General features: G+C 52.1%; 1 protein-coding gene across 11 annotated transcripts in view; it reads right to left on the bottom strand.

Annotated features, from left to right (window-relative positions):
- Window positions 1–25,644, bottom strand: part of Nfix (nuclear factor I X) — a 94,175-nt gene that overhangs the window by 46,141 nt on the left and 22,390 nt on the right. For 5 of the 11 annotated variants that reach the window (XM_087201503.1, XM_004872419.4, XM_087201506.1 and 2 more), the window contains exon 2: window positions 19,152–19,683. In XM_087201503.1, coding sequence (XP_087057629.1) covers window positions 19,152–19,683 — 532 coding nt within the window. Of the gene's footprint in view, window positions 1–19,151; window positions 19,684–20,090; window positions 20,216–20,703; window positions 21,356–25,644 lie in introns of those variants that run through there. The other 6 variants (XM_087201504.1, XM_004872421.4, XM_087201500.1 and 3 more) reach the window with 6 other exon arrangements.

Genomic DNA, 25,644 nt, shown 5'->3' with positions numbered 1-25,644 from the left:
TCTCTTTTACTAACAGGTAGATTAATAGCGAGGCAGGTTCACAAAGAGCCCCAGAAAGGAACTGCTAGCTGCTGAGCAGGCAGGCAGGGCCTGACACTTCCCAGCAAGTGCACCCACCCGCTGATGTGGAAGTTCCTGGCCACAAGGTGCTGGGTGGGGAGCTGGGCCCGGGGGACACACCAGCTGTACCCTTACTCCCTTGGGGACAGGGTCAGGTCACTACACTGTCCCTGGGATTTCCAATCCTCACAGGAGCAACAAGAATCTGAACTTCAAGACCAGAGAAGTTTCCTCCTACTTTCTTGGAGTGTGATTCACACTGCCATTTAGACACGCGCCCCAACCCACACTGTACACAGACACCCACCATGGACACACACGCAGACATTCACAGGTCAGCGTGTGCTGCATGCCCAGAGGAGAGAACAAACCAAGCTTCCTAAAAGCAGGCGTCCTGCCCATGATGACACCACTACAGCTCTTGAGGCCTGGATGTCTCAGCACTGCCATACTGAAGAGGAGAGGGAATCCCCTTGCCCCTCCCTGTCCCATGCACAAAGCCCCCCCCGCACAAGCTTTCTACCATGCCCCAGGGGTCTTAGTGTAGCTCCTGAGGATGTTCAAGTGCTGGGCACCATGGAGTACTGCCTAAGAGGGTAAGGACAAGGAGCACTGAGAGCCCAAGACCCCAGTTCCACAAGTCACAGAGGGGCTAGCTTTGAGGTGAGAGAACACATGCATTCATGCCCCTGTGAGTACTGCAGCAGGAGCTTGGCCCAATGAGAGCTGCTGACCCACACATGGGGCCTGGAGCCGGGTATAAGGGAGGGCACTGTGTGCCCCAGCCTGTGTGGCCCTGGGGATGTGTCCTGAGTGCACCAGTGCAGGTAGAGTGCCTGTGAGTGAGGTCCAGGCCCACAGCCTAGAGCGAGCCTGTCTTCCCCTGGCATCCTCCGCTTCTTCCTCGAGGAAACAGCACAGCATCCCGGCACAGACTGTGGAGCTGGCCTCAGTGGTCAGCAGCAGCTGTGTACTCAGGAGCTCAGGGGGCATGCGCTGGCAGCTATGGTGGCTTGCACCTTGACAGTGGCACTAAGGTCTGCTGCCATTAAGGTGTCAATCCCAGCACCTGCTCACCACCAGGCAGCAGAGAGAATCACTTCTCTAGTCCCTTGGCCAGAAGCTGGCAGGGAACTGCCATGCTGGGGGCCCTTGAGGGGCCACCCCCTTCTGGTGGTGTCAGAAAGGAGTGGCTGCAGAGACCTGGGAAGGAGCCCCTCAGACTTCCATAAAAAGATGGCAGGAGGGTGTGTGAGTGTGGGCTGATGTCCGCGATTAGCTCTTGCAGTGGGCGACAGCGCATGTCCATTGGGGGACGTGTGAGCCAATGCAAGGAATGAACATGGGAATGGGACGGATACCTGTGAGAAGGAAGGGAGGCCTGGCTCATAAGAGCACATCCTGAGGGGACATGTGCGTGACTCGTGACAGTGACGTCCTTCTGGGTCTCTGAGTAACGAAAGTAGAGCACAGCCGGAGAGGCATTGAGATGGACCCCTGTGTGCTGTCTGCAGGCGTCAAGTCTGCAGACAGCAATCTAACAACATACATGAAGAATCTTCCCAAGGGCCCATCCCTCCTGCCTGCTAATTCAACTGCTAGGAACCAGCTATAAAGTGTAGTGCACCAGGACATCTGTCCCGGTGGAATTTCCAAAGGAGACATAGCTCAGAGGCTTGATGGGGAAAGGGTGGGCACTGACATCGATCCTGGCACGAGGAACCCTCGTATTGCCATGTAAAAAGCATGTTTTTATTTTTAATAAGTGCCTATTACATTTGCACCACAAGGAAATGTCTCATTCCCAAAAGGAAAAGAGGACAGAATTCATCACAAATTTGAAAACCAGGGGCAATGCCACTACTAATGAAAGATGCTGGCCAGGGATTTAGCTCAGTGGTTCCGCCGCCTGCCTTGCAACCACAAGGACCCGAGTTCGATCCCTGGTACCAAAAAAAAGAAAGATGCTAAACCACTAAAAATGAGATTTTGAAAAACAATGACACAGTAAAGTATATAATGATCCTGAATTTAAAAGCAGCATCCAAATAAATCGGACACGTATGTGTAAATATCGCATTGTCTCTCTGGTGTGAGAAAGTAAAAGGGTAAATAAGGAGAAAAATGTATAATAGATAATATGAAATAGGAAGAAACTGTTCAAACAGAAAGGGAAACTGTGAAGGAGGAGGGAGAAAAAAGGAAGGGAAAAGGGAAAAAAACGAGAAAAGAAGAAAAATGATGGAAACAAAAGCTTTTGTAAATAAGAGGGGAGGAAGGTTGAAGGGAGAGTTGGGGATTGGGAGAAAAAGAGGAATCAAGATATATCTTGGGCCGGGGATTTAGCTCAGTGGTTTTGCCGCCTGCTGCCTGCTGTGCAAGCACAAGGACCCGAGTTCGATCCCTGGTACCAAAAAAAAAAAAACCAAAAAAACAAAACAAAACAAAAAGATATAACATGTACAGGTACAAATTCCCTTTGAAGAAAATAATCATTATGTACATTTAAATTGTACCAATAAAATTTTTTTAAAAAAATTTTTTGGTACTGAGGATCGAACTCAGGACCTTTCACTTGCAAGGCAGGTTGAGGCACCACTGAGCTAACTTCCCGGCTAAAATTAATCCTTTTAATTCTTTTTTTTTTTTTTCTTTTTTGGTACCGGGGATCAAACTCGGGTCCTTGAGCTTGCGCAGCAGGTGGCAAAACCACTGAGCTAAATCCCCGGCCCAATCTTTTTAAATTTTAAATTAATTTTACTGGTACATTTTAGGTAAAAATTAATTTTAAAACATAATAAAAGCAGCATCCAAAAGTGTACACCATAAACTCCTTTTTTTGTTGTTGGTTGAGACCGTGTCTTGCTATGTAGTGCAATCTGGCCTTGAACTCATGGCAATCCTCCTGCCTCAGCTTCCCGAGTGCTGGGATTACAAGCATGAAACACCACGCTTATGGAGCTCCCATAAACTCCAGTTTTAAAAACATAAAATATGTATGAATAGATATAAAAGTACAAGAAATGGTTTCCCTGCCTGCTGTACAAGCGCAAGGACCCGAGTTCGATCTCCGGTACCAAAAAAAAAAAGTACAAGAAAAAGGTTAACAATAGTTATTTATGTGGGAGAATTTTGATAATATTTATGTTTCCCTACTTACTTATTTTGTGGTACTAGAGATAAACCCAGGGGCATTCTACTACTGACCAACATGTCCAGTCCTTTTTAATCATTTTGAGACAGGGTCTTGCTAAGCTGCCTAGGATGGCCTCAAACTTCTGATCCTCCTGTCTCGGCTTCTCCAGTACCTGTGATACAGGAGGCGTGCCACTACACCCAGCTCTCATTTTGCATTTGTATGATGAATATGCACTAGTCCCCTGCTCCTCTTCCCCCCTCCCTTTTTGCAGTCCCAGGAATTGAACCCAGGGCCTCGAGTACGCTGGGCAAATGCTTCACCACTGAGCCGCACCTCCAGCCCCATGCACCAGTCTTATAATCAGAAAAATACCTTCTTAAAACAATAGATAAGAGACTATATGTATGTGATGATCTCCCCAAATAACAACACAGTGGGCAAATGCAAGACTTCGGCCGGTAAGTTCAGTAGAGTTCAGCCTCCTGCACTTTTCTTTCATGCTCAAGTGGACTCCTGCCCAAATGACAGTAGCAAGGAAGGAGACATGCTCACATCACTGTCACCCTGCATGCCACACCATCAAGTCTGGTCCTGGTGATTCCCCACTGCTCCTCCACTGAACAAAAAGTCCTCTGTGGGGAAAACAATCCTCTAAAATTCAAGCACAGGCACCCAGGCTGGGCCAGGGAAAAAGAGGAGGAAGTGGCTGGCTGGAGAGTTGTAAGGTGGAGACAGGAGAGCTGGGAATTCACTTGAAAACCCCTCAAAACGGCTCTAAGGTCTGGATAAGTGAAAGGGCAGCAGCAGCAGCAGAATTAACTTTGGGGTTGGCTCAGAAGGGAGCGCGCATCAGTGCGTGTGTGAGGAAAAAACAGCCCTCCCGTTCCCATTCCTTCAATAATTCATCATTAATCAGCCACACCAGCCACCAGAGCTGGAGTACAGGTACCAGCTGGGGAGGCAGGCAGCACCAACCCAGGAACCCAGGCGGCGGGGGGGGGGGGGGTCCCCGGAGAGAAAGGGTGGGGAGAGCAGTCACAAGTCCAGAAGGGGCCTGGAAGCTTCTGAGGAGAGGAGGGAAGCCACGCACAGCCTCTGAGCAAAAGGCAAGCAGTTGGGGCCGGGGATTTAGCTCAGTGGTTCCGCCATGCCTTGCAAGCACAAGGTCCCGAGTTTGATCCCCAGTACCAAAACAAAAGGCAAGCAGTCTCACTGGGCCCAGCCTGCTCCCCGCCAACCTGAGCCATAGGACACCTGCCAGGCTGGTGTGCTGGGGGATCCGGAACGAGAAGAGACCCCTGCCAAGGTAAGTTCAGCTGCTCTACAGGCTGAGTCAAAGGGGATGTGTCCTCTGGAGGCTGGGTACAGATGGCCAGAAGGCAGTCACCCCACCAAGATGATGTTCGGCAGGCACAGCCACGGAGACAAGGAGGCCCGGGAGAGCCAGGGCAAGCAGCTGCTGTGCGCCCACTCTGTTGCAGGATGCTGGGGCTGGAGGAAGCAGCAGAGAAGGCTCCTCTCCCCACCATGCTCATGCCTTGTCCATGTTAAGGGGAGATACAGACTTTGACAGACTAAGTCCTTTCAACCTCTAAAGCCAGAGCTTCTCACTCTCATGCCAGCCTCCTTCCAGTGTTCCAGAAGCTTCTTCCGCCCCTCATCCACCAGATTTGGCCCTCGTGCCGCCCATTGCACAGCTCCCCTCGCCAGGCCTTCACCAGCCCCCTCTCTGGTTTTCACACCATCACAGGCCTTTGTGTCGCCTCAAGGATGGGCTGTCAGCTGCTCCCCATCTGAAGGTAATTCAATATTCAACATGGTCTATGGAGCCATATAAAACTATAGACTGGGCAAGAGGCAGACAGATGCAAAGGCAGATGAAACAGCCCCAGGACCAGGGTCCCATCCTTGTGATCAAACCCTGTACAGTGCTGTGCAAGGTGTCACGGGGGACCCTGCTGCAGAGTATGTGCCCACCCTACAGGGAACCAGGCCTCACCCATCAGCCTGCCCACCTCTGCGGCAGACTCCACTGGTGAGACATGGAAGGGACAGACCTGCCACCCGGGACAGGCTGCACAGGAGGCTGAGGTGGCCTGTTGCCCACCATGCACAGACGGGAGTAAGTGGGGCTCAGGCTCATAGGGCATCCCTGTGGCCAGAGCGCTTTGCTAGAGAGGAGCACAGTTCTTGCCAAGCCAGGCTGGCATCTGAATAATTATATTAATGAATCTCTGAGTTGCAAAGTCTAATATTAGATGGTGGCTTTGGTACCATCATCCTCAGTCACTGTCCCACATGGCCAGGACACTCCTGGGCAGCAGCACGGCTTGAACAGACCGTGTGTTCACGCACAGCAAATGTGTGTGTGTGGTGTTTAATTTAAAAGAAATGCATGTATTTGAAACTGTGCCCAGAGATCTGTGCTGTGCCCACTTTATAAAGCACGATACCATAAATAAGTGAGAGAAATCTGGCCCGTCCTCAGGGCAGGGCCCTCTCCCTTGGCCCTATCTCTTGGGCTGGTAATATCCTGAGGATTACTGCTCTGTGGGGCAATGGCTTTTGTGTTCAAAGTCAGCACTGCTCCCCACAGAGTTCCCCTGGGCACCACAGGCAGGGCCCTGCATGCAAACCCTGTCTCCTGCATCCCCATCTGTGCTCATTAGCTGTCTCTAGCCCAAGTCCAAGCTCCAAAGTTGGGCTTGACACATACAAGAAGCAGCTTACAGCCCAGCTGGTCCTCCTTAGCAGGCCAGACCACTGCACCACCCCCACCCTGGTCATTACCTGCAGCCTGGCAGAGGCCTGTACAAAGGATGACCCAGTTGGCCACGCTATGCATGTGGTCAGGGACAGAGGGCACCAAGTCAACTACAGCCAGGTAGCAAACTAAACAGACACGAGGCACAGGTGAAAGAGAAAGTGTGCTGTGTGCCTGTGATTACACTGCACGTCGCCGGACCAAACACTCTGCTAGAAATGACATCACATAGCTCAGAACAAGACTTCTGTAAACCTGTGCTGCCAGCCTGTCTGTTTCCTCTGTGGAAGCCTCCTTAGGAAGTGTTGTCAAGCTCTGATCCCAGGCTCTTGGGGAACCAAGTTTTCACCCTGGGATGGGGTCCATATGGAAAGAGCTGGCCTAAAGAGCAAGGGAAGCAGGCAACTTTCCTTCTGGAAGCTCTTTGATAGGCGATAAGGGATAGGTATTTGATGATTTTTTTTTTTTTTTGACAGCCATGGGATCCACCATAGTGTCTTGCTGCCAGGCAGGGCTTGGTCTTGCTCAGCACTGTCTTACCTCTGAGCTCTCAAGAGCCCCATGGTCTCTAGGAAAGGTCTCCCAGCTCCAGAAGCCTACACTCAGCCAGTCGCAGACCACAGAAGTTTAAAATATGTAGCGAGGAGGCCATCAGCCTGCCTGGCTGGCAGAGGTGAGGGACATCCAAGGAGAGTAGTGTAAGGTTCGCCGATCCAACCTGCAAAGGGGGTCCTGTACCACTGCTGCACATCTGTGGCCAGGGGACTGCTCATGGGGACCGTCTGTGCAGTAGGCTCTTCCCACTAGATGCCAACAGTGCCCGGCCCCAACTGTGACAAACAAGTGTCTATGGACACTGGAAAATGTTCCCTGAAGTGGCACAAAATTACTCCTGGTTGGGCCGGGGATTTAGCTCAGTGGCACCGTGCCTGCCTTGAAAGCACAAGGTGCTGAGTTCGATCCCCAGTACCAAAAAAAAAATACTCCTGGTTGAAAACCACTATTCCAGAGTAAGCAACCATCCTGGTTTGCCAAAACTGAGGGTTTTCCAAGACAAGATAATGGACTTTCAGTACTAAACCCAGGAAACGCCTGGGTAAACTGGGACAAGCTGGTCACCCTCCCTTACTCAGAAATAAGTTCAATACTCCCGGCTCCCAACAAAGCAACTCTCCTCCCCACTCAGGGCCATGAGGACCAGCTCTTCGCTGCCCCACAGGGAACTCCTCTCATGTATCTAAAAGACCACAGCCCGCCTCAGTTTCCCCTGGCCCACAACACTGTCCTTGTCCGTCTCCTCCCGGGGCCCCATCTCCCTGCACCATCACTGCCACGAGGCTCTCCGAGGGCTATGCCAAATTGCTTGCATATTTTTTCTATTACTATGGCTGATACTGGCCTAAAATTTCGGACTGGGGAAGTGGCCACACCCTGGGGAGGACATGAGAAGGGCGCAGAACTTGGGTCTGTCCGTGTTCAGTTCCACTTCAGCAAGTGGCCCAGAACCATGGACAGGCCACCCGGGAGGAAGATGAGACCACTCAGCCACCTTCTTTCCCTGATGTGTGGCTGAGGCTGGCATGACCTCTCATGCATGGGGAAGGGGACCGATCCCTCTGTAGGTGGCATGAGAGGAAATGCAGTCCAGTGCCCTGTCGAGGGTTGGGTGGGACATGGGAAAGCACCACTGCCCTCCCAGGATTCCACTCGGGGCACTCTGCCCTGGTCAGACCCAGATTCAGCACCCACCCCCTCCTCCGGCATTCTACCCATGTGCCTTCTCCCTTCAAGGGCCTTTCTTCCCTTGGTCCCCTGGGGAGCATTCCTGTTACTAAGGAAACAATGATGTCATGTGGCCGGGTGGGGCTGCAGGTCCCTCCCACCACCCCCTAACTAGGTAGCATGCCCACTGACGTCACTGCTCAAAAATTTATAGCCCAGTGCGGGTATTTATAAGGTGGCTCTGGTGTGACCACATATTCTGTGTGGGGCTGGTGGCTATTTATAGCCAAAGGATATACACTTATTACACCCCCTGTCTGTATTCCGGGCCACCTGTTATATAACTGCCATTATGCAATAAGGCCCATTATATAATAATTATACGCTAATGGGGACATAATCTGCAGGCATAATAAGGACGCACTCCCCGAGGGCTGCACTCACAGGCCTCCTATAGCTTGCCTCGGGGGGGATCCCCTGATCTCCCTACTCAGCTGTGCCCAGCCCAGGAGAGTCACCAGGTGTCACCCTTCTCCCAGCTGTCTCTCTAGCTAGCAAGCAGCCTTCCCTAGGCCAAGAAGACCCGGTTGCAAAGCCCTCTCTGGGATCCTTCTGGTCTCTTATTTCTCTAGCCTCACCCCTGGACTCACTCTCAATCCCTCTCTCCCTCCCTCTCTCCCTCCCTCTCTCTCTCCCTCTCTCTCTCTCTCTCTCTCTCTCTCTCTCTGTCTGTCTCTCTGTCTCTGCTGTGTCTTTGGGAAGCCAGGGCAGTTGGCAGAGGATCTGCCCCACACAGGGCAGCACCCTCACCTACCAGGAAAGACCTAGGAAGCAGCCCTAGAGGCCAGTCATCCAGGGCCAAGCCGGGCACAGCCACAGGGACTCTTCTCGGTGGCCCTCCCTCCCATGTGGCCCCCTGGGCAAGTGGCAAGGAGTGAGGTCCCGGGACAGGCTGATGCCGCAGCCCTGACTTCCACGGTGGTTCAAGGCTTCGTTGTCCCAGGAATTGCCCAGGACAGACACCAATACATGCTCTGCTGTTTACGCTTCTCCCAGGGAGGACAAGTTGAAACTGTCACCTCAGGGGAAAAGACAACAGGGACACTGGCTCCACATCTTTGATGACAGGGCATGGGTACAAAGGTAGGGGTGGGAAAAGTTGAGACCACAGTGGCACTCAAGAGAGCCAATCCAATTAGCCCAAACATACTGTCTGCCCTTAAAATAGATATCTCTATATTTAAAAGTTACTTGATCTATAAATCAATGAAAAAATGCAAAGAACTGACATGGATCTGCCAAGAGAGGCTCTTGCAGACCTAGAGGGTGGCTCGGGGAGGCCGTCTATCTCTTACATTCCTCTATTGTTTAAATTTTCAGGGTATGTTTTACTGTTATAATTTAAAAATCCAATGTATCGTTTAAAGAGAATCCTACTAGGACCTGGCTGTGACAGTCCTGGTGTCTGCATTCCATGCTGCAGGGGGCTTAGAGGGATCTGAGGGAGTCACCAGCTCCCTGCACAGGCCTAGGAGCAAACCTTGTCCCAGCCAGGCTTCAGGTCAGCACCCTGGCATGGAATGAGCACTCAGCATAGAAGCAAAGCCAGCTTCTGATCCCCTCGCTGGAGAACAGAACACAGGCGGAGTCCAGAGCCCAACCTGCTTCCATCCACGTCAGCTGTACAGACAGGGAAACACCACAGGACACACAGAGGAACAGCCAGGCTCCAAAGCAGTCTCCATGCATTGAGGGTAAATGAGGCCCTACCCTGGAGGAGGGGCAAGAGGTAAATAAATACTGGGACATTTTCCTGAGCCCCTGTTTATTCCAGGCCGGAGGTTCTCTGCTGAGGGTGATCCTGTCTCTTGGGGACACTAGGACACATCTTGAAACAGTCTTCGTTGTCACACAGTGGGAAGCAGGTGTGACAGGCAGCTAGTAGTCTGAGGCAGAGATGCTGCTAGCCACTTCTGACGCCCAGTGTGGCCCATGGAACCACCTAGCCTAAGTGTCAGCAGGGCCATATCAGGGAAGCCCTGCTCTAGGGCAGCTGGGAGTGGATATCAATGGTGAAAAGGAAGGCCATCTTGTCCTAGCCATGAAGGCAGAGGATAATCTCAACCATGACCCAGCCCAGAGCATGTTGGGACAATCTGTACATATATAACCCCAGAATTTTCAACTTTAAGGCCATGGAGCTCAGTGCTAGAATGCTTGCCTAGCGTGCACAAGGCCCTGGATTTGATTAGCACTGGAGGAAAAAAAAAAAGGAAAGGAGGAAGGAAAAAAAGGAGAAAGGAGAAAGGGGAAAGGGGAAAGGGAAAGGGAAAGGAAAAGGGTGAGTGTAAAGGAAGAAGCATAAGAGATAAAGAATCATAGATTATTGCAAAACTTGCAGCAATCATCTGGTTAATTTGGATAATTGCATTCATCTTTATTTCAAACTGTGATTCCAAGTAGACTACCAAAAAAAGGGCATGACAGAGATCAAGGATCATTTTGGGATCAGGGATCCCAAAATCCGCCTGAGCCTGTCTGGCCCTGGGCCTGGTTGTCCTATGTGCTCCACCTGCACAGGGCACAGGGCACAGCGCAGGGCAGGAGGGCCTGTCCTTGCTGCAGGGAGGTGTGATAAGAAGCTGAGCTGGCTGCAGCAGGTTGGGCAGTCCAGACAGCCAGTCCATGGACTCATCTCTCTGCTCATGCCTCTCTAGGTTCGAGGCAGGAAGCTGAAGGGAGGGTTGGAGACAATGCAAGGTGCCACTCTCTCTGTCCCACGAACTTAGCAGCTGAGGGAGCCCCTGAGCAGAGCCACAAGCTGAACTCCAGCCTTGGAAAGCCACGGAGGTCACAGAGATGGCACTGCTCCCACTGGGACCCACGAGGCTTTCTCCTTGGAGACCCCACCAAAGCCTGTAATCAAGATAAAGTTCAACAAGCTTCAAGGCCCTCAGACTAGGGTTCCAGGGCCCTGGAACCAGGGTCCAGCCCCTTCTGCCAGAAACGCATCGAGTGTCCTGAGTCCCTTTACACTGCTGCACTTGGGTTCCCTCTGTGTGGAAGACAGAATAGTACCTGCCCTGACTGTATCACTTGGCCATTGTGAGGAGGAAATCGCTCCTGGCAGTCTGAAAGGGCTTAGTCAGCTGACAAAAACGAGCTAATTCCCCACTGTCTTTCAAGTATCTGCATGGTCTACCAGCTCAGGTCAAGGTGCAGGTCAGGCAGGTCATCTTCCAGGAAGCCACCCTGTTCCCTGGGTCTGGCTGCTGATTCCTCCTTTCACGCAGAGACCCCCGGGAGTCACCTGGGTGCACACATTCCCAGCTAGGAGCACAGTTTAAAACCAGAATCTGCACAGGAATTTGAGGAGTTAGCACACAAGGAGGGTTTAGTCTAGTGCTACAGCCATGTCGAGTCTTCAGTAAAGAAGCAGAATTAAAGTGGGGACAGTCTCCTCCTCCCATCAACAGGGGACAAATTGTAGAGACCAAGGACAGACAGGTTCCTTTTAAATTAGTACGTGTTCCCCAAATAATAAATGGAGGGCCTGATCCTGGGATGGAACTGGTGTGCACCACCATCACTGAGACATCAACAATGGGGAGAAGAGCCAGAATACCCCTGACCGACAGGCCACAGCAGCTGGAGGGGGAACCAGTCACTTGGGAGACAGGGCCACAAGGGGCAACCCCAAAATATATTTTTAAATACCCAAAGGGCCAGGAAATCAGTATGAGTGCCCATGTAGACAAAGTAAAGAACCCATACACCCGAGGGTAAAACCCAGTCCAGCCAAGCCTCCCCGCCCCAGCCTCTCCGCCTTCTGGGACCCTGTTCTAATGCCAACAACCCTTCGGCTCAAACATGCTTAAAATGGCGACGGCGGCCTGCAGGGCCAGGCGTTTGTCGTGCTGTTTTCCACGGTGCCCTCAGTGCCAAGAAAAACCTATCATCAGAAATGCCATCAGCTATATTTATCTATCTCTCAGCCCCCCAGCCTCCTCCTCCCGTCTGCCAACCAGGCCTTGTGGAACCCCCCCCTCACCCAGTGGGCACACGTCCCTGTTGCTGATGCCCGTGACCACCTGCCCAAGCCTCGGTCTCTGCCGCTCTCTTCTGAGCCCCTGCAATCAAGCTTGGTCCCTGTAACTAGCAGGGTGTCTCACGGGTGTGGCTCAGGTATGCACCCAGCAGGCACTGGTCTGGGTATCTGTGGTCCCAGGCCTCAGGAAAGGGTGTCCCTCGGTCTCCCTTCAGCCAGGGCCCTCAGCAGTGTCAGCCTGCCTGGAGTCCTATCTGAGGACAGGCCTGAGGCCTCCGGGCATCATTCCGTGGTGATGCCTAGGTAGACCTCTCCCCCATCTCCCCTCGTTCCCTTCCGTGGGGCACCAAGCCAGGCACCAGCACAGATCCAAGACTCCAAGAATCTCCAACAAGGGTGTAGGCTAGAAAGACCCTTCCCCCTTTGCAGCCGACTGAGAAGGATAGGGTAGACTCTGGGGCAAAAACGGGAAAACAGCGAAGTGAAGTTCACCACCACTCCAGTCCACGGTTGTGACAAGTTCCCCGCAGACACAAGTGGGACCCTCACTGGGCGCCAAGCTCTTCTCTTCTCTACCCCAGCGGCAGGCTCTGACCCGAGCCTCCTCACCCTCAGGTCCTGCACAGAAGAACTGCCGGATCCACATTGATACCACAGACCAACAGCTACATCCCTAACCTCCTCACACCACTCTGGGGCACTCCTACTGCCCTCAGCCCCCGCTGCTCCCAGAAAGCCACTTGCCTCCACACCTTCAACTAAGAAAGGAGTTCCAGGGAGCCAACTCCTCTGAGAATGAAGCAACCCAAATAAAAATTTTAAAACCCAGAAGCTCTTTCTCTCCTGCCCCCTCCCCCTCCACTGGCAAATGAAAACAAACAAGAAATCAAAGAGGCCTTTTGTGCGAGCACCGCGCTGACACGGCTGGGGCCTTTGAAAAGAGTTCTGAATCGGACACTGAAGGATAAAATAACTGAAGCGTGGCAGCTCCTGAGACGGGGCGGGGGGACAGACAGGCAAAAAGAAAGGGGTGGGGAGCCACCTTCCTGAGGCAGGAAGGGGGTCGCTGCTGCACTGGTCCCCTCTGCCCAGCTGTGTAGGGTCCCAGAACAGAGCGAGAATGTGGTGCTGGCCTCACTGCCCCTCACCTCTCCTCCTCTGACCCCAGGTTTCTTTGACACTAGAGCAGACAAGGTCCCACTCACCTCCCTCTTCCCGTTCCCCAAAGGACGCCCGTGAGCCTGGCCTCCTTACACCATAGCTCCTGTAGGTTCCTGCGCACAGGACGGAGCTTTCTAGAAGCCATCACCAGGCCTCCTCCCACAGCCTGCGGGGCTCATGAACGATCTGTTCCTTCTTAGAGGCCCAGGTGCCCCGAGGCCAGGCCTTGCCCCACCGAGGGTCACTAAGTGCGCACTTCATGGATAAAGGAAATTCATCCTCTGACTGTGCCAGACAGCAAACCAAATCCTCTGGGAGTCCTTGTGCGCTTCTGGACGCCAGCTCTCCTTCTGCAGTGTCCCACTTCCTCTACGCCAGCCAGGAGCACGGCTGGTCACTATGCTATAATTTTGGGCTTGGCCACCCAGCATGCTCTGGCCCGTTCACGATTTGCACCATGGCTCAAGTTAGACAAGGGCGATTTTTTCCTCCTCATGCTGCAGCCTCCCCTTCAGCCAGAAGAGCAAGCACTCCACCAAGACCCCCGTGTATGCAGGCAGCATGGGGTATGGACTGGTTGGGTGGACAGCACGACAGACAGGAGTCTGAGGACTCGTCAGGGCAGTCCTGCTGTCCCCTTTAGGGTCGGGGCTGACTCCTCAAGAGTCTGGCATGAGCCTCTTCATCCTGGCACACCACCCAGTCTCACTAACAGACGCAGAAGGTCAGAGCACAGGCATCCTGGGCTGGCTTCACAAACATGCAACCTCTCTGGTGGCACAGGCCCAGCACTCTGTTTAACACCCTGTTGCCATGTTCCCAATAACTGAGAACAAGGAGCTCTGCACTTTCATTCTGCCATGGGCCCCAAATGTTGCACAGCCGGAAGGCCCTGTCGGCTGGGATCTAGACACTTGAGTGTCTGTGTTCAATTCTACATACTCCAGTTTAAGACGTCCTTGTGCCAGAGGGCCTCCAGGAGGTGGTGACCCAAATGGCAAGGGCACCAGGAGCTACGTCACATGTGGGAGGCAGAAGACTAGAGACGTGAGCCTGGAGAGGAGACGACTTCCTGGGGATAGGAACAGAAGGGATAAATGAGAGTTGCCTTCCGTTGACAGGTCATAGAAAAATCAGCTTGCAGCTGCGTTGCAGCTTAAGACAAAAAGCAGATCAACAGGTAAAGGTGATAGGGAGACATGCTGGGCCCACTAAATTATCAGTCATCACTGTCACAGCTGCTGTCTTTTGCCCGTCTGCTACCTGCTAGGCTGTACCTCTGGGCTGGCCCTACCCTGAAAGCCATCCTCTGAGCTAGAGGGACACTAGAATGTTACAGTCGTCAGTGCTGACCTTTGAAGAGCAGCTACATTGCTTCCAGGACATTCTGAAGGGGACCAGGCGTTGGGTTAAAAGAGAATCCATACATTTTGTTCATTTCACCAATCGGGCTCCTAGGCTCTACAGTCTTTGCCAGCCCTGGCACCAGATGGCGCTGCCTCAAAGACACAGACCAGTGGTATTTCTGGACCTTGAAAAAGGAGAGGATGGGTACAGTGGCACAGGGTCCATGTAGGGGGACCACGAGAGGGTAGCTGCACTCCTGTGGCCTCTCCTGCACACCAGTGTCACACCAGAGACACCAGATGGGCCTGGCATCCAGCAGAGGCTTGGGAGGCCTTACTGGCATCACCCATTTTAGCAGGGCAGATGCAGCCAAATGATGCCCTCCACCACTGGGAAAGGATGAACGAAAGAGCCCTCCCCTGGACCTGAGAAACGGCGCCTGCTGCCAAGAAAGACCCTGGTCTGGGCACAGAGAGCTGAAACCAGAAGAGCAACCTCACACTTGAAAAAGATCCCCTAGACAAACTCCCAGGCGCTAACCTATTTCCTGCGACAGGTAAGGCCAAGTGCAGCTACCCCAGCCCTGGAAAATCTCCACTCAGGGCAGCACACTGCAATGCCCAGGGTAGCACAGCCTGCAGAGCTGGATAGGGAAAGCTCAGGACAAACGACCTGGCTCCCCGGTATCAGCAACTACAAAAACTGTCCGAAGAGAAACCAACAGTGAGGAAGAGAAAGATGACAACAACGGCAGCCACAATGCCAAAGCCAATGACCACTACCTAGAGATAGACCAAGCATCCCAGTGCATCAACAGCCTTGTCTGGGTCCTGATTCAGACAAACTATAAGCCAAAGCTCGGTGATTACTAGGGAAACTGTATCTTATGGTACTAGAGAAACTGTCAGCCAGGAGCAGTGGAGCAGATCTGTAGTCCCAGCTGCTCGTGAGAGTGAGGCACAAGGGTCACTAGTGCCCAGGAGTGTGAAGCCAGCCTGAGTCTATGGAGAAACCTCATCTTGCAAGCAGGCAGGCAAGAAGGAAGGAAGGAAAGAAAAGAGGGAAGGGGAAAGATGGGAGGGAGGAAGGAGGGAAGGAAGGAGAAAGAAAAAGAAAGGAAGGGAGAGAAGAAAATTGTTGCCTCTTCTGTGGGTGTGATAGTGGTATTTTGGTTCAGTTTGTCAAGAGCCCTTATCTTCAGAGATGTGCACAGGAACGTTTATTGACAAAAGGCTGTGGTGCCTGGATTTCTTCTAGATAACCCAGTGCTGGGGAGGTGGGGGACAGGCAAATGGAGACTGGTCCTGAGTTGGGGACTACTGGTACCAGTGATGGGCAGGAGGGGCTCCCCATCCTAAAATGCTTGGGTAAAGGAAAAAGCTACCTTCCTTTACCCAAGAATACCTAGGCTTGGTGGGCTTCCATGGTGGGCCCGCTGGAGGGACTGACAGGGAGAAGCTGACAGTTCCATTCAGCCACACATTTTATCAGTTTTGGTTTTTTCTGGCTTTCTCAGGACCAGAGCCTAGGGTCAGGGAAGGTCCACAGGAGCTCTGGAGATGGTCTAGCATCGCTTCCAGGCACGCTTGTCTTCCCAGGATCACACAAGCGGAGGCCCCTGCCTCCCATTCACCGCTCTCGGTGCCAGGCCACCTGCCCTGGGACACTGCTTTTGGATGGAAGGACATCACCAGGAAATGGATGTCCCCCTGTCTGTGGCAGGACTCTCTTGACCCTGCCCTGACTCAACTTCCCTTCCTAAGGCAAAGAGATGCAAGGTGAGATTCTTTCCTGGACGGGCGGTCAGGACTCCACATTCTGGGAGTGGAGCTCTCAAAGCCATACGTCTACATCTTTTATTCCTCTAAACTGTGTCATCTCTTGAACCCTTACCTGGGTCATAACAAGGGCCCATGGGAGCTATGAGTGACAATGGCAGCTGGGAGCAAAGCCACATCCCCACATTCACTACCAGATCAGGCTATCATCAAGCCCAGCACCACCACCTCAGCCCAGACCTAACTCTTTAGTTTCTCTTTTGTTTGCTTGTTTGTTTTGCAATACTGAGAAGTGAACCCAGTGCCTTTGCACTGAGCTACACCTCAGACCTTTTTATTTTGAGACAAGGCCTTGATAAACTGCCAAGTTGCCCACACTGGGCTTGAACTTGCGATCCTCCTGCCTTAGCCTCCCAGAGTCCTGGGATTACAGGTATGCCACTATGGCCAGCTTCTTCAGCCCTTACTTTAAGGAAGGAAAAACTAACCCTGTCAGAGCCCAAAGCCTCTCTTGCCTGAGTTTCAGCCACCCCAGCCCCTGCCCCACTTATCCTGGGAAAAGGCTGCTCTACTGGGGACATCCAGAGGGAGTGGGCTCTGAGAAGGCAACGCCAAGGAATCAATGCCGTGGGATGGCTCAGCCAGAAGACATTTTCCAGCAAACTAGATGGCTCTGGAGGAAGCTGTGCCCGCACAATGCCACTGAAAGACCTCTGCTCAGTGCCAAACAGGAGCAAGCATAGGGCCATGCCAATGCTCCCACATTTTCTGTGGAAAAGCACACTGAAATTCCAGCAATCCCAGCAAGAATATTCTTACACTCAGTGACACTATGTGGAGTCTGGTGCCTGAGCTATAGAAAGCATTTCCTCAGTTCTCTCCTCAGCAGTACAGCAATCAGCCTCAGCCGGGACAGAGGTAGCCTTGGCCATATGAGCCAGGATATGAATTCACTCATATTCCTGGGCGAGTGATCTCATTAGCTGGGGGTTGGGGACATTGCTTCCCTGACACCTGCCTGGTCAGTCCAGGACCCAGGAGGCTGGCCAGGAAACGATTCCCTTCATCACACACACTTCTTCCTACCTCAGCCCTACACTGGCAGCAGTCAAGAATTTGGCCTAAAATAAGAGGCCAAGGAAGCCATTCAGATACAGGGTCCAGACAGAGGGGGAGGAGGAAGCCTGCCAAGAAGGAAGGTAAGTATTGATTTTCGTCGCAGATGTTCTTGGACTCTGAGTTCTAAAACCGGAAGGTGCAGAATCCCCTTCTGGGGAGCTATCGGATGGACACCCTGGCAAGCTCTGGGCTCCAACAGTCCCTGGGCCCCTCCAACAGCCCCAGTGAACACCCTCCCGACAAGAGAATGAAGGGTAACTTTTCCCTCTTAGTCTCTTCCAAAAAGATAAAGGATGAAAGGAAAAAATATCCAAGCTGAGGGAGGAAGAAGGAGTGGTCCCTGGTCCTTTTGTATGAGGGGTGATGACAGTCACAGACGCAGGCCCAGAAAGAGCCAGAGAGTAAGCAGGCCCTGCAGCAGTGTCCACCTCTTAAAACAGAATGAGAGAGAAGGAACATGAGGAGAGACCTCAAATACCACTTTTCCTCCCTAGAGCTCTCCAATACACACCTTTGGTGTTCCCTCGCAGAGAGAGAAATTATGTCTGTGAAAGCAACTCCCCCCCTCCAGGTTTTATTTCTGGGTCCAGTTGTATCACTTTCAACTTCCCCAAGGGCAAGGGGGTGACCACAGTAGTTGTGAGTCACTTTTCTTTTTTGTGAATGGACAGGAAGGAAGACACAGAGACACACTCACAGGAAAGAACATTTGTGAGAGTTGACAAGAAGCCACATTCTCTCACATTCGCATAAAGAAGGAAGAAGGGAAATGGGGGGGAGACTAGAATGGTGGAAAGGGACACACACACACACACACACACGCACGCACGCACGCACACAGAGAGAAAGGTTGGTAGCCCTCTCATTACAAGTTGGTTGGGCATAATGTAAACACTTCTGCCTTGCTTAATCACAGAGTGCTGCCCGTTTAGGTTTCAAAGGCGGCAGTAAATTGGGCGTAGCTGAGTGGAGGCTAAAAATTAACCAGCCATCTCTGTTTCAATTTGTAAGAAAACAAAAGCAGAAAGAAATTATAAAAAGGGAAAGGAGAAGGGGGAAAAATAAAAAGGACCAAAGGAGAAGAACTAAGCCAGACCAACCCAAAATGCTGGGTAAGTCTGGAAGAGCAAAGCTGAGAAGTAAAACTACTTAGAAGACAAAAGGAAAAGGAGGTTTTAAAGGTTTTGTTTGCTTAAAACCTCTTCCACAGCAACTGCTCGCACTAGGCCCGGTCTTCAGTAGACTGGTTTGGTCTAGGTACCCATCCTAGGGCCTCGGCATCCTGGGATCTCGCCACTTCTGCCAACCAAGGTGAGGAGGGGAGAAGCCCAAGGGATCTCCTGCTTGTTTCCTCTCTCTGAAATCAAATTACTTTCAAGCTTTCCAAATCCCAATCCCAGGCAACCCAGCTCCCGCCTAGGCATCTGGGGCCCAGAACCTGCCCACGGCTGGCTGCCTCCTCTTGTCTTTTCTGTTTGTTCAGTCTCCTCTGAGGGGATTTCACATGCCTCTCTCTCCACCGAACTGCTGCCCACCCGGCTGGTGCCAAATCCGGCTTTTCCTGGGACTTGTGGTGAAGCCTCAGGAAAGCTAGCACCTGCTCTCTGATCCTCCCTCTGACTCATTTCAAATGAGAGTAAAGATTGATTTTTCTACCAGTCTCAAACTCTCACCATCACGGATGGAAACATCCTGGCCCAGTCCTCAGGATTGCAGCGTCTTTCGGACCATAGAGTCCTCCAAAGATGGAGATGTGCAAAGTGGGTACCACGGCAAGGGAGCCAGTAAGGGAGAACAGAGAGGGTAGAGGGAGACAGAAGAAGGAAAGAGAGAAAAGGCACATCAAACTGAATGCGATGAGTATGATGCAGGCCCCAGCCGGACAGCCGGGCGTACTGGCTAGGCCCACGGCATGTTATCCTTTACAATAAGAGGAACAATAAATAGAACAAATGCCAGCAAGGAAAATCAAATGGGGGGTGGGGGGGGGGAGAAAGGCTGAGAGCGACCTACCCGGAGTGTGGACAAAGTAAGCCAGATAAAGATCCAGTTCTTTGATTGTGACTCCAATGTGATGTGGCTGGACGCACAGGCCGGGGTTCGAGCACTGGGGCGACTTGTAGAGCCGCTCCCCATCAGTACTTTCCAGGGGGATCCCCTTAAACAAAATCACCATGACCAGGTCCAGCCGCCACACCTTGTCAGCCTGGCGCAGGCAGTCAATCCGCCGGATCTTGCCTTTCTGGTCGGGGTTGGAGAGCACACAGCAGGGGGGCTTCTTGCCGGTGATGGTCAGCACAAAGTCCTCGCGGAACTCGGGCCGGATGTCTTTGCGCAGCTTGGCCAGCAGCCGGGATGCCCACTTCTGCTTGATCTCGGGCTTCTCGCCCAGCAGCTCGTCCTTCACCGCCCGCTCCTCATCCTTCGACATCCGTTTCTCATGCTTCTTGAAGTACTTGCGCTTTCGCGCCTGCAGGTTGAACCAGGTATAGGAGAAGGCGCGGACGTGAGGCAGCAGCGCCTCAATGAACGGGTGGAACTCATCCTGCAGGCGGCAAGCCGGGAGCATGCGGGGCGAGGGAGGACGGGAGGAGGGGAAGACGGGATGAGGGGGAAAGAGAGAAGGAGAAAAGCAGCGTTAGAAGGGGGGGCACGAAGAAAACCGCCTTCTCCTCCTCCCTCCCCCCAACAATTTTCTCTTGCGATTGTTCTACAAAAGTGTGGTTTGAAGCCACCACCAGCTTCGCCAGCCGCTTGCTCCCATCTCAGCCTCAGCAGCCAGACAGAGGCACCAGGAGCCTGTCCACACACCTATTCTCTCTCTCCCTCACACACACACTCACACACGCTCACACACGCTCACACACACGCGCGCACACAGACAACACTGCCGTCCACATACACACACACACACACGCGCGCGCACACACACACACACACACACACACACACACTGCTGGTCTCCCCGCCAGGCTCTGTTGCGCCCATGACATCTCCATGTTCGATCGCAGCCGTGAACTCGTGTCAGCGCGTTCGCCTGCACAGACACCCGTGAAGGCTCACAAGGGGCACGAGGGCCGCCTCCTGTCCCTGTCCAGACACTGGTCCACTCTGGCTGCCCCCGAAGACTAGGATGACATCCATGAGCAGTCAAGGAACCAGCTCTGAATTCCCTCTCCTCAGGCTGTTTTCATTTTCTTTTCTCCTGATACAGTTGGAACATCCACCCCAGCATTTTTTAATCAGACCTAAATCCTAAATATGTGATTTTAGCTTTGTTATCCACACCAATACTAATGTTAATCACAGTAATAATGAACAAAACACTTCTTGTTAGCACCAACAAGGTGGTTGTCTCGGCCACATCAGGGTTAAAGCTACACAGGTCGGGTCGGCTTGCTGTCCCTTCCCCAGCCTCCCACGAACCCTTCACCCTCTTTCCCACTCAGGTGACAGAGGGGTGGGCTCTCGGCTTTTGGTTTTTTTTTTTTTTTTTTGCTTGTTTTGAAGTTAAATAATTGATTTCTGTTTACAAAAATAAAACTGGAAAAAATTAAATAATTACCATTGATCTGAAGCACCCGGCCAAGCCCAACGCTCGATTCTGAGATTCTGGACTCAACAGAGTTGTGAGTTGGGGGCGGGTGGGGGAGGGGCGGAGGAGGAGCAGGGGAGGAAGGTAAATGTTTTAAAGGGGGTTATTATTGGTGTTCTGGGGAATAGGGGCCGGGCTTGGGTGGATTCTCAAACCCTTCCCCCTCCGCCCCCCCCACGCTCCATTGCACAGAAGGGGGAAATTAATATTTTTTTTTGAAAAGGAGCAAAAAGAAAGAAAGGTCAGGGATAGCAAGCGGAGAGAGGGAGCGAACTGGTTGCCACACACACACCAGGTAAACAAAAGCCAACATAAAAATTTTTTTTTCAATTTTTCCCCCTGTGCATCCTTTTCCAGTTTAAAAAAAAGAAAACAAAAATATGCAAAATTAAAAAATCAAAACCAACCTCCCACCATCCCCCTTTCCCACAACAACGCACCCTGCCCCACCCCCGTGCAAAACAAAAACAAAAACAAAAACCAGGAGAGAAAAAAGCGGCAGCTGAAGAAAAAGGCTTTCGGCTTTGGCAGCGGCATAGGGGTGTAAACTTCGAGCTGCTCCCTCCGCCAGATCGGAGGAAAAGGGGGAGCTCGCAGATTCCCGGGGAAAAGGACGAGTTCTGACCGGCTGTAGACCGTTGCTGGCAGACGAGAGCAGAAGAGAGAGGGAGCGAGGGAGGGAGGGAGGGAGGGAAGGGGGAGGGAGAGACCGAGGATCCAAGGAGGACGTGGATGGGATGGGATGGGGTGTGTGTGTGTGAGTGTGAGTGTGCGCGTGTGTGAGGGTGCATGTGTGTGTGCGCGCGCGCGAGTGTATGTGCTCAGCTTTTGGGGGTTTTGTTGCTCCTTTTCTCTCTCTCAAACTCCCTCTCTCTCTCCCCTTTCATGCTCAATCCCCATCCATTTGCTCGTGCCAAGCCAGTAAAAAAAAGGGGAGGGGGAGGGAGAGAGAGGGAGCGAGGGAGGGAGGGAACGAGAGAGGGAGAGAGGGAGAGAGAAAGAGAGAGAGAGAGAGAGAGAGCGCGAGCGCGAAGGATCCACCTATTTGGCTGAGAGATCTCCGCAAGTAGCCAATGGCTGCTTGCAAGGGGAGGAGGGAGCCAGGCGAGCAGGAGGGTGGGGAGAGCCCCCCCCCCCGCCGGCAGTTGGACTCCAAAAACAATTTGCCCAATCGACAAGTTCATGTCTAATGAACAAGCAAAGTCCAGCAGTTATGAATTTTTCATTCCAGGCTTCCACTTGGGTCCATTTGGCAGCAGTCACCCAGCAAATTTGGGGGTGGGGTACAGTGGGGGGGGGGCTGGGATTGAGGAAGACGCGGAATTTTTTTTTAAGCCAGAAAAATAAATAAATAAAGGCCTGACTCCGGGCAGGCTGGCGGGCGGGAGCCCCAGAAGGCCTTGGGGAAAGCAGCTGTGCCTTCTCTCTGTGTTTTGGTTTCCGTCTTTCTCTCGGCCAGCACACTCTTTCTTTTTCTGGTTCTAGTTCTTTTCTTTTCCTTTTTTAAAAAAAATTTATGGAGCACACAGGGGAGAGTGGAAGTTTTCTCTCTAGCCATACACAGAGCCTGCAGTGCTATGAATAGAAATAAGAAGAAAGGGGGCTCAGAAAGTGCCCATGCCAGCAGCACTTCCAGGGCAGGGTCTGAGCACCCAGGGTGCGGCCAACCCTCAGGAGGTGGGGACACTCCTGGACAGAGGGCGCAGCACCCTGAACCTCCTCCCCTTCTCCCCACTCCCAGCAGGCTCGGCAGCCTTCCTCGGCCCACACCCAGCCATGCACACTCCATTAGTGGTGACGAGGGATGCCAACGCAATGCAGCTCGACTCGCGAAACTGCAACAGTTTATTAAAATAGCCTCCTGTCACAGCACTGTGCTGACAAGCACTATACGCAGCCACAAACACAACAGCCAGCACTGGGGAGAAGTGACAAAGGCGGAAAGATGGACACTACCTCTCAACAGAGACATCAGTTTCTGATGCCCCCTGGCCCCTCCATCCAAATGTTTAATTCTTTGCCTTCTCTAGGTTTGCCCTCTCCATTTGATCTGAGGGTAGTTACCTGTCCTGTCCCCCAAATCAATCCAGACTAAGGGGCCCAAAATAAAATGCAAGCTACAAAAACATAAAGTAGAAGCCCAGTGAAAGAGAGAGCTAAGACACGACCACATGGGAAGCAGAGGCTCTAGCAGGAAAGATAGGACACCTGAGGAAATCAAGTCAGGATCCAAGCAGCAACAGGGGAGAGCCTCCCCGCCCCAGGGCTCTAGCTTGGGCTTTCCTCCCAGCTGGCAGGGAGGCTGAGCACTGAGGAAGAGGCACCCCAAATCTTTGGGGGACCCCTTCAGTTAGGGGTATGGAGCAGCCAAGCCTTAAGGCCTGGGGAGAGCAGTACAGAGGAGCCAGGTACAAAACGAAAGGAAAAGCAGGACAGAAGGATGGTAACACAGACAGAGAGAGCAACCTGATCCCACTAGAACCCTTTCCCGGGGCCCAGCTCTCAGCTGGCAAAGGAAAAAAGGTCACTGTTCATTCACCCCTTTCTTCCCCTCCAAACCCTGCATTGTGAGGCCTTTTCATTCAGTCAGCATGCAGGTTACAGATTCTCCGAGGAGTGCCTGGGGTGAGTCAAAACCACCTCCAGCCCTGGGCCAGCACTGTGCCCTGTCAATGGGAGAGACACTGCCCAGCGCGTGGGAATGGTCATCTCAGTGATGTGAGCCCAAGGCTGACCCTGAGAGACAGAAGTGATGGTGCAGGAAGCAGGTGCTGTCACCCACAGGCCTCTCAGGGTGGTGTTCAATAATTCACGTCCTGTTAATAACCCGCTTTGGTCCAAGCAGCCAAAGATGTTAGCATAGCAGCACAAGGTACCAAGTCCTGCCTCCCCACCTTGAGGAAGCAATCTGACTTTCTAAAGTCAAGATGAGGCCATAAAAACTGTAAGTGTCTTTGTATTTGGCGCGGGGGGGGGGGTGTCTTTCTGGTATTCTGATTATGCTAAATATTAGACACTGAACTGAAAATGGCCAAAATGAGCCTCCTGGCAAACGCTGGGACGTTCCCTCTCAGACCTCGGCGGTGGTGGAAGAGATGTGCTCTGCACGGGTTGACTCTGCCGGGTGGTGAGCAGGGCAACAGTCCCACAGCTGGGAGATGGTGAAGGAAGGGCACGAAGACATTAAGGGAACCTGGTGAGGTGCAGGATTCTCTCGGCAGGAAGAGGGAAGGGATCAAAGGACCAAGGAGGAACCCAGAGATCTGGGTGAGGAGCAGAGGAGTTTCTGGAGGCCTCAGGGACTCACACAGAGCCCTTGGGGAGAAAAATCATCAGCTGTCCTTCCCTATACAGGGGCTGTAACCCTGAAGGTGGGCAAGGACCCAGGGGTCTTGCTCTCCCTCTGCCCCAGGGGCAAGGCTGCTGGTCCCCCAGCCCAAACCTTCCCCAGAAGGGCTGCCGGGCATTCAGACATCCCGTACTAGGGTAGAGAAGGCAGATTACCTCTCCCCCATTAGGGTACTTCCCCCATTAGGGTTGCTCAGGGTCCTTTAGAAACACTACAGGCACTGCACCCCCTCCTCTTCCTGCCCCCTAGGCCACCGGTATCAGTGGACAGCCTGGACACGCCCCTCAGAAGCCCCAGACAAAAGGGAACTGTCCCCCTTTTGTTCGGAGAGCGTCCAGGTTCCTGTTGGAAGATTACCTGTCCCGGTCCGGGCCTCCTTCCTTTTCCCATCCGCCCCCCTGCAGGTCAGACTGCCCGGCGGCACCTTGCACACAGGACCAGAGCCAAGACCAAAGGCCCTAAGGAAGGATTCGAGGTTTCTCCAGGTCTGAGTCTTGGGCCAGAATTGAGGGGACAAGCAAGCCACCGAGGAAAAGGAGGTGAAGGGAAAGGAATAAGCGAAAACACACAGGGGAAAGGAAGCCAGCGGTGCTAACAGCGAGCAAAAAGGAAAATTAAAGACAAGGGGAAAGAAAGAAAAACCAGGAAAAACTGGGGGGAAGGTACTTCCCCTAGTGACAGAAAAATCGAGAAGCCAGAAATACAACCTTTGAAATTCACATGGGATTTTGGTTTGTGAAAATGTTTGTGCCTTTGTGAATGAAAGGTCTCTCTTTTATTCTTGAGACTACAGAATTTGGTTTTTAAAAAGTTTTCACTGAAACAGTTTTTCAAATAAATATCCATACCAGTTTCAGCCATCACTAGAAGAAATTTGTCCTCCCCACAAAAAACAAAAACAAAAACAAAAAAGCCCGTAAACAAGCCACAAAGAAAGAGAAACATGGAGGAGGGGAAAAAGAAGTGGAATCAAAAATCAAACCCGGACCATTACTGCAAAAAATAAATAAATAAGAAAGAAAGATAAAGACACTGGGAAAGAAGAGGGCACAGAAGGAAAATAAGTAAGGAAAAGAATAGATAGAAAAAAGGCTCTAGGATGGGGAGAAAAAAAGAAAAATTAACCAAGGAAAATGACTGCTTCTAATAATGAAAAAGTGAAATGTGGGGTTTCCAAAGCTGCCACAAAACAAGTCTTGTCAATTGAGGCCTTGTGGACTTTTTGAGGAAAAACACAAAAATGTGTACAGTCCCTCACTAACATACACAGTATTAAAAATTCTTTTAAGGAAACAAAATAATTTTCCCAGCCTGGCACAGGTTTTGCAACTGGCCCAATACCTGCCAAGAGTAAAATACCAAAAGGCAGGAGAAGTTGTATTTTTTAAGACCCAGGCTACTGTCACTCTCTCTTTTTTAAACCCTATTTGCCATAGAGCCCAGACCCTGGACACCTAGGCCCAAGCTGATTTGGATAACTATGCAGTTAGTGCGAATCACTGACAAAACTTACTGAGTAATTACCAAGTGTTCCAGCATCCATTTCACTACTGCAAATCTGC

The sequence above is a fragment of the Heterocephalus glaber genome, unplaced genomic scaffold (genome assembly GCF_053883595.1).
Source record: "Heterocephalus glaber isolate CG9 unplaced genomic scaffold, H.glaber_assembly_v1.0 deba00001760, whole genome shotgun sequence".
Lineage (NCBI taxonomy): Eukaryota > Metazoa > Chordata > Mammalia > Rodentia > Bathyergidae > Heterocephalus > Heterocephalus glaber.
Note: the sequence above shows the minus strand (reverse complement) of the source record. Positions and strands in the feature narration are given on the sequence as shown.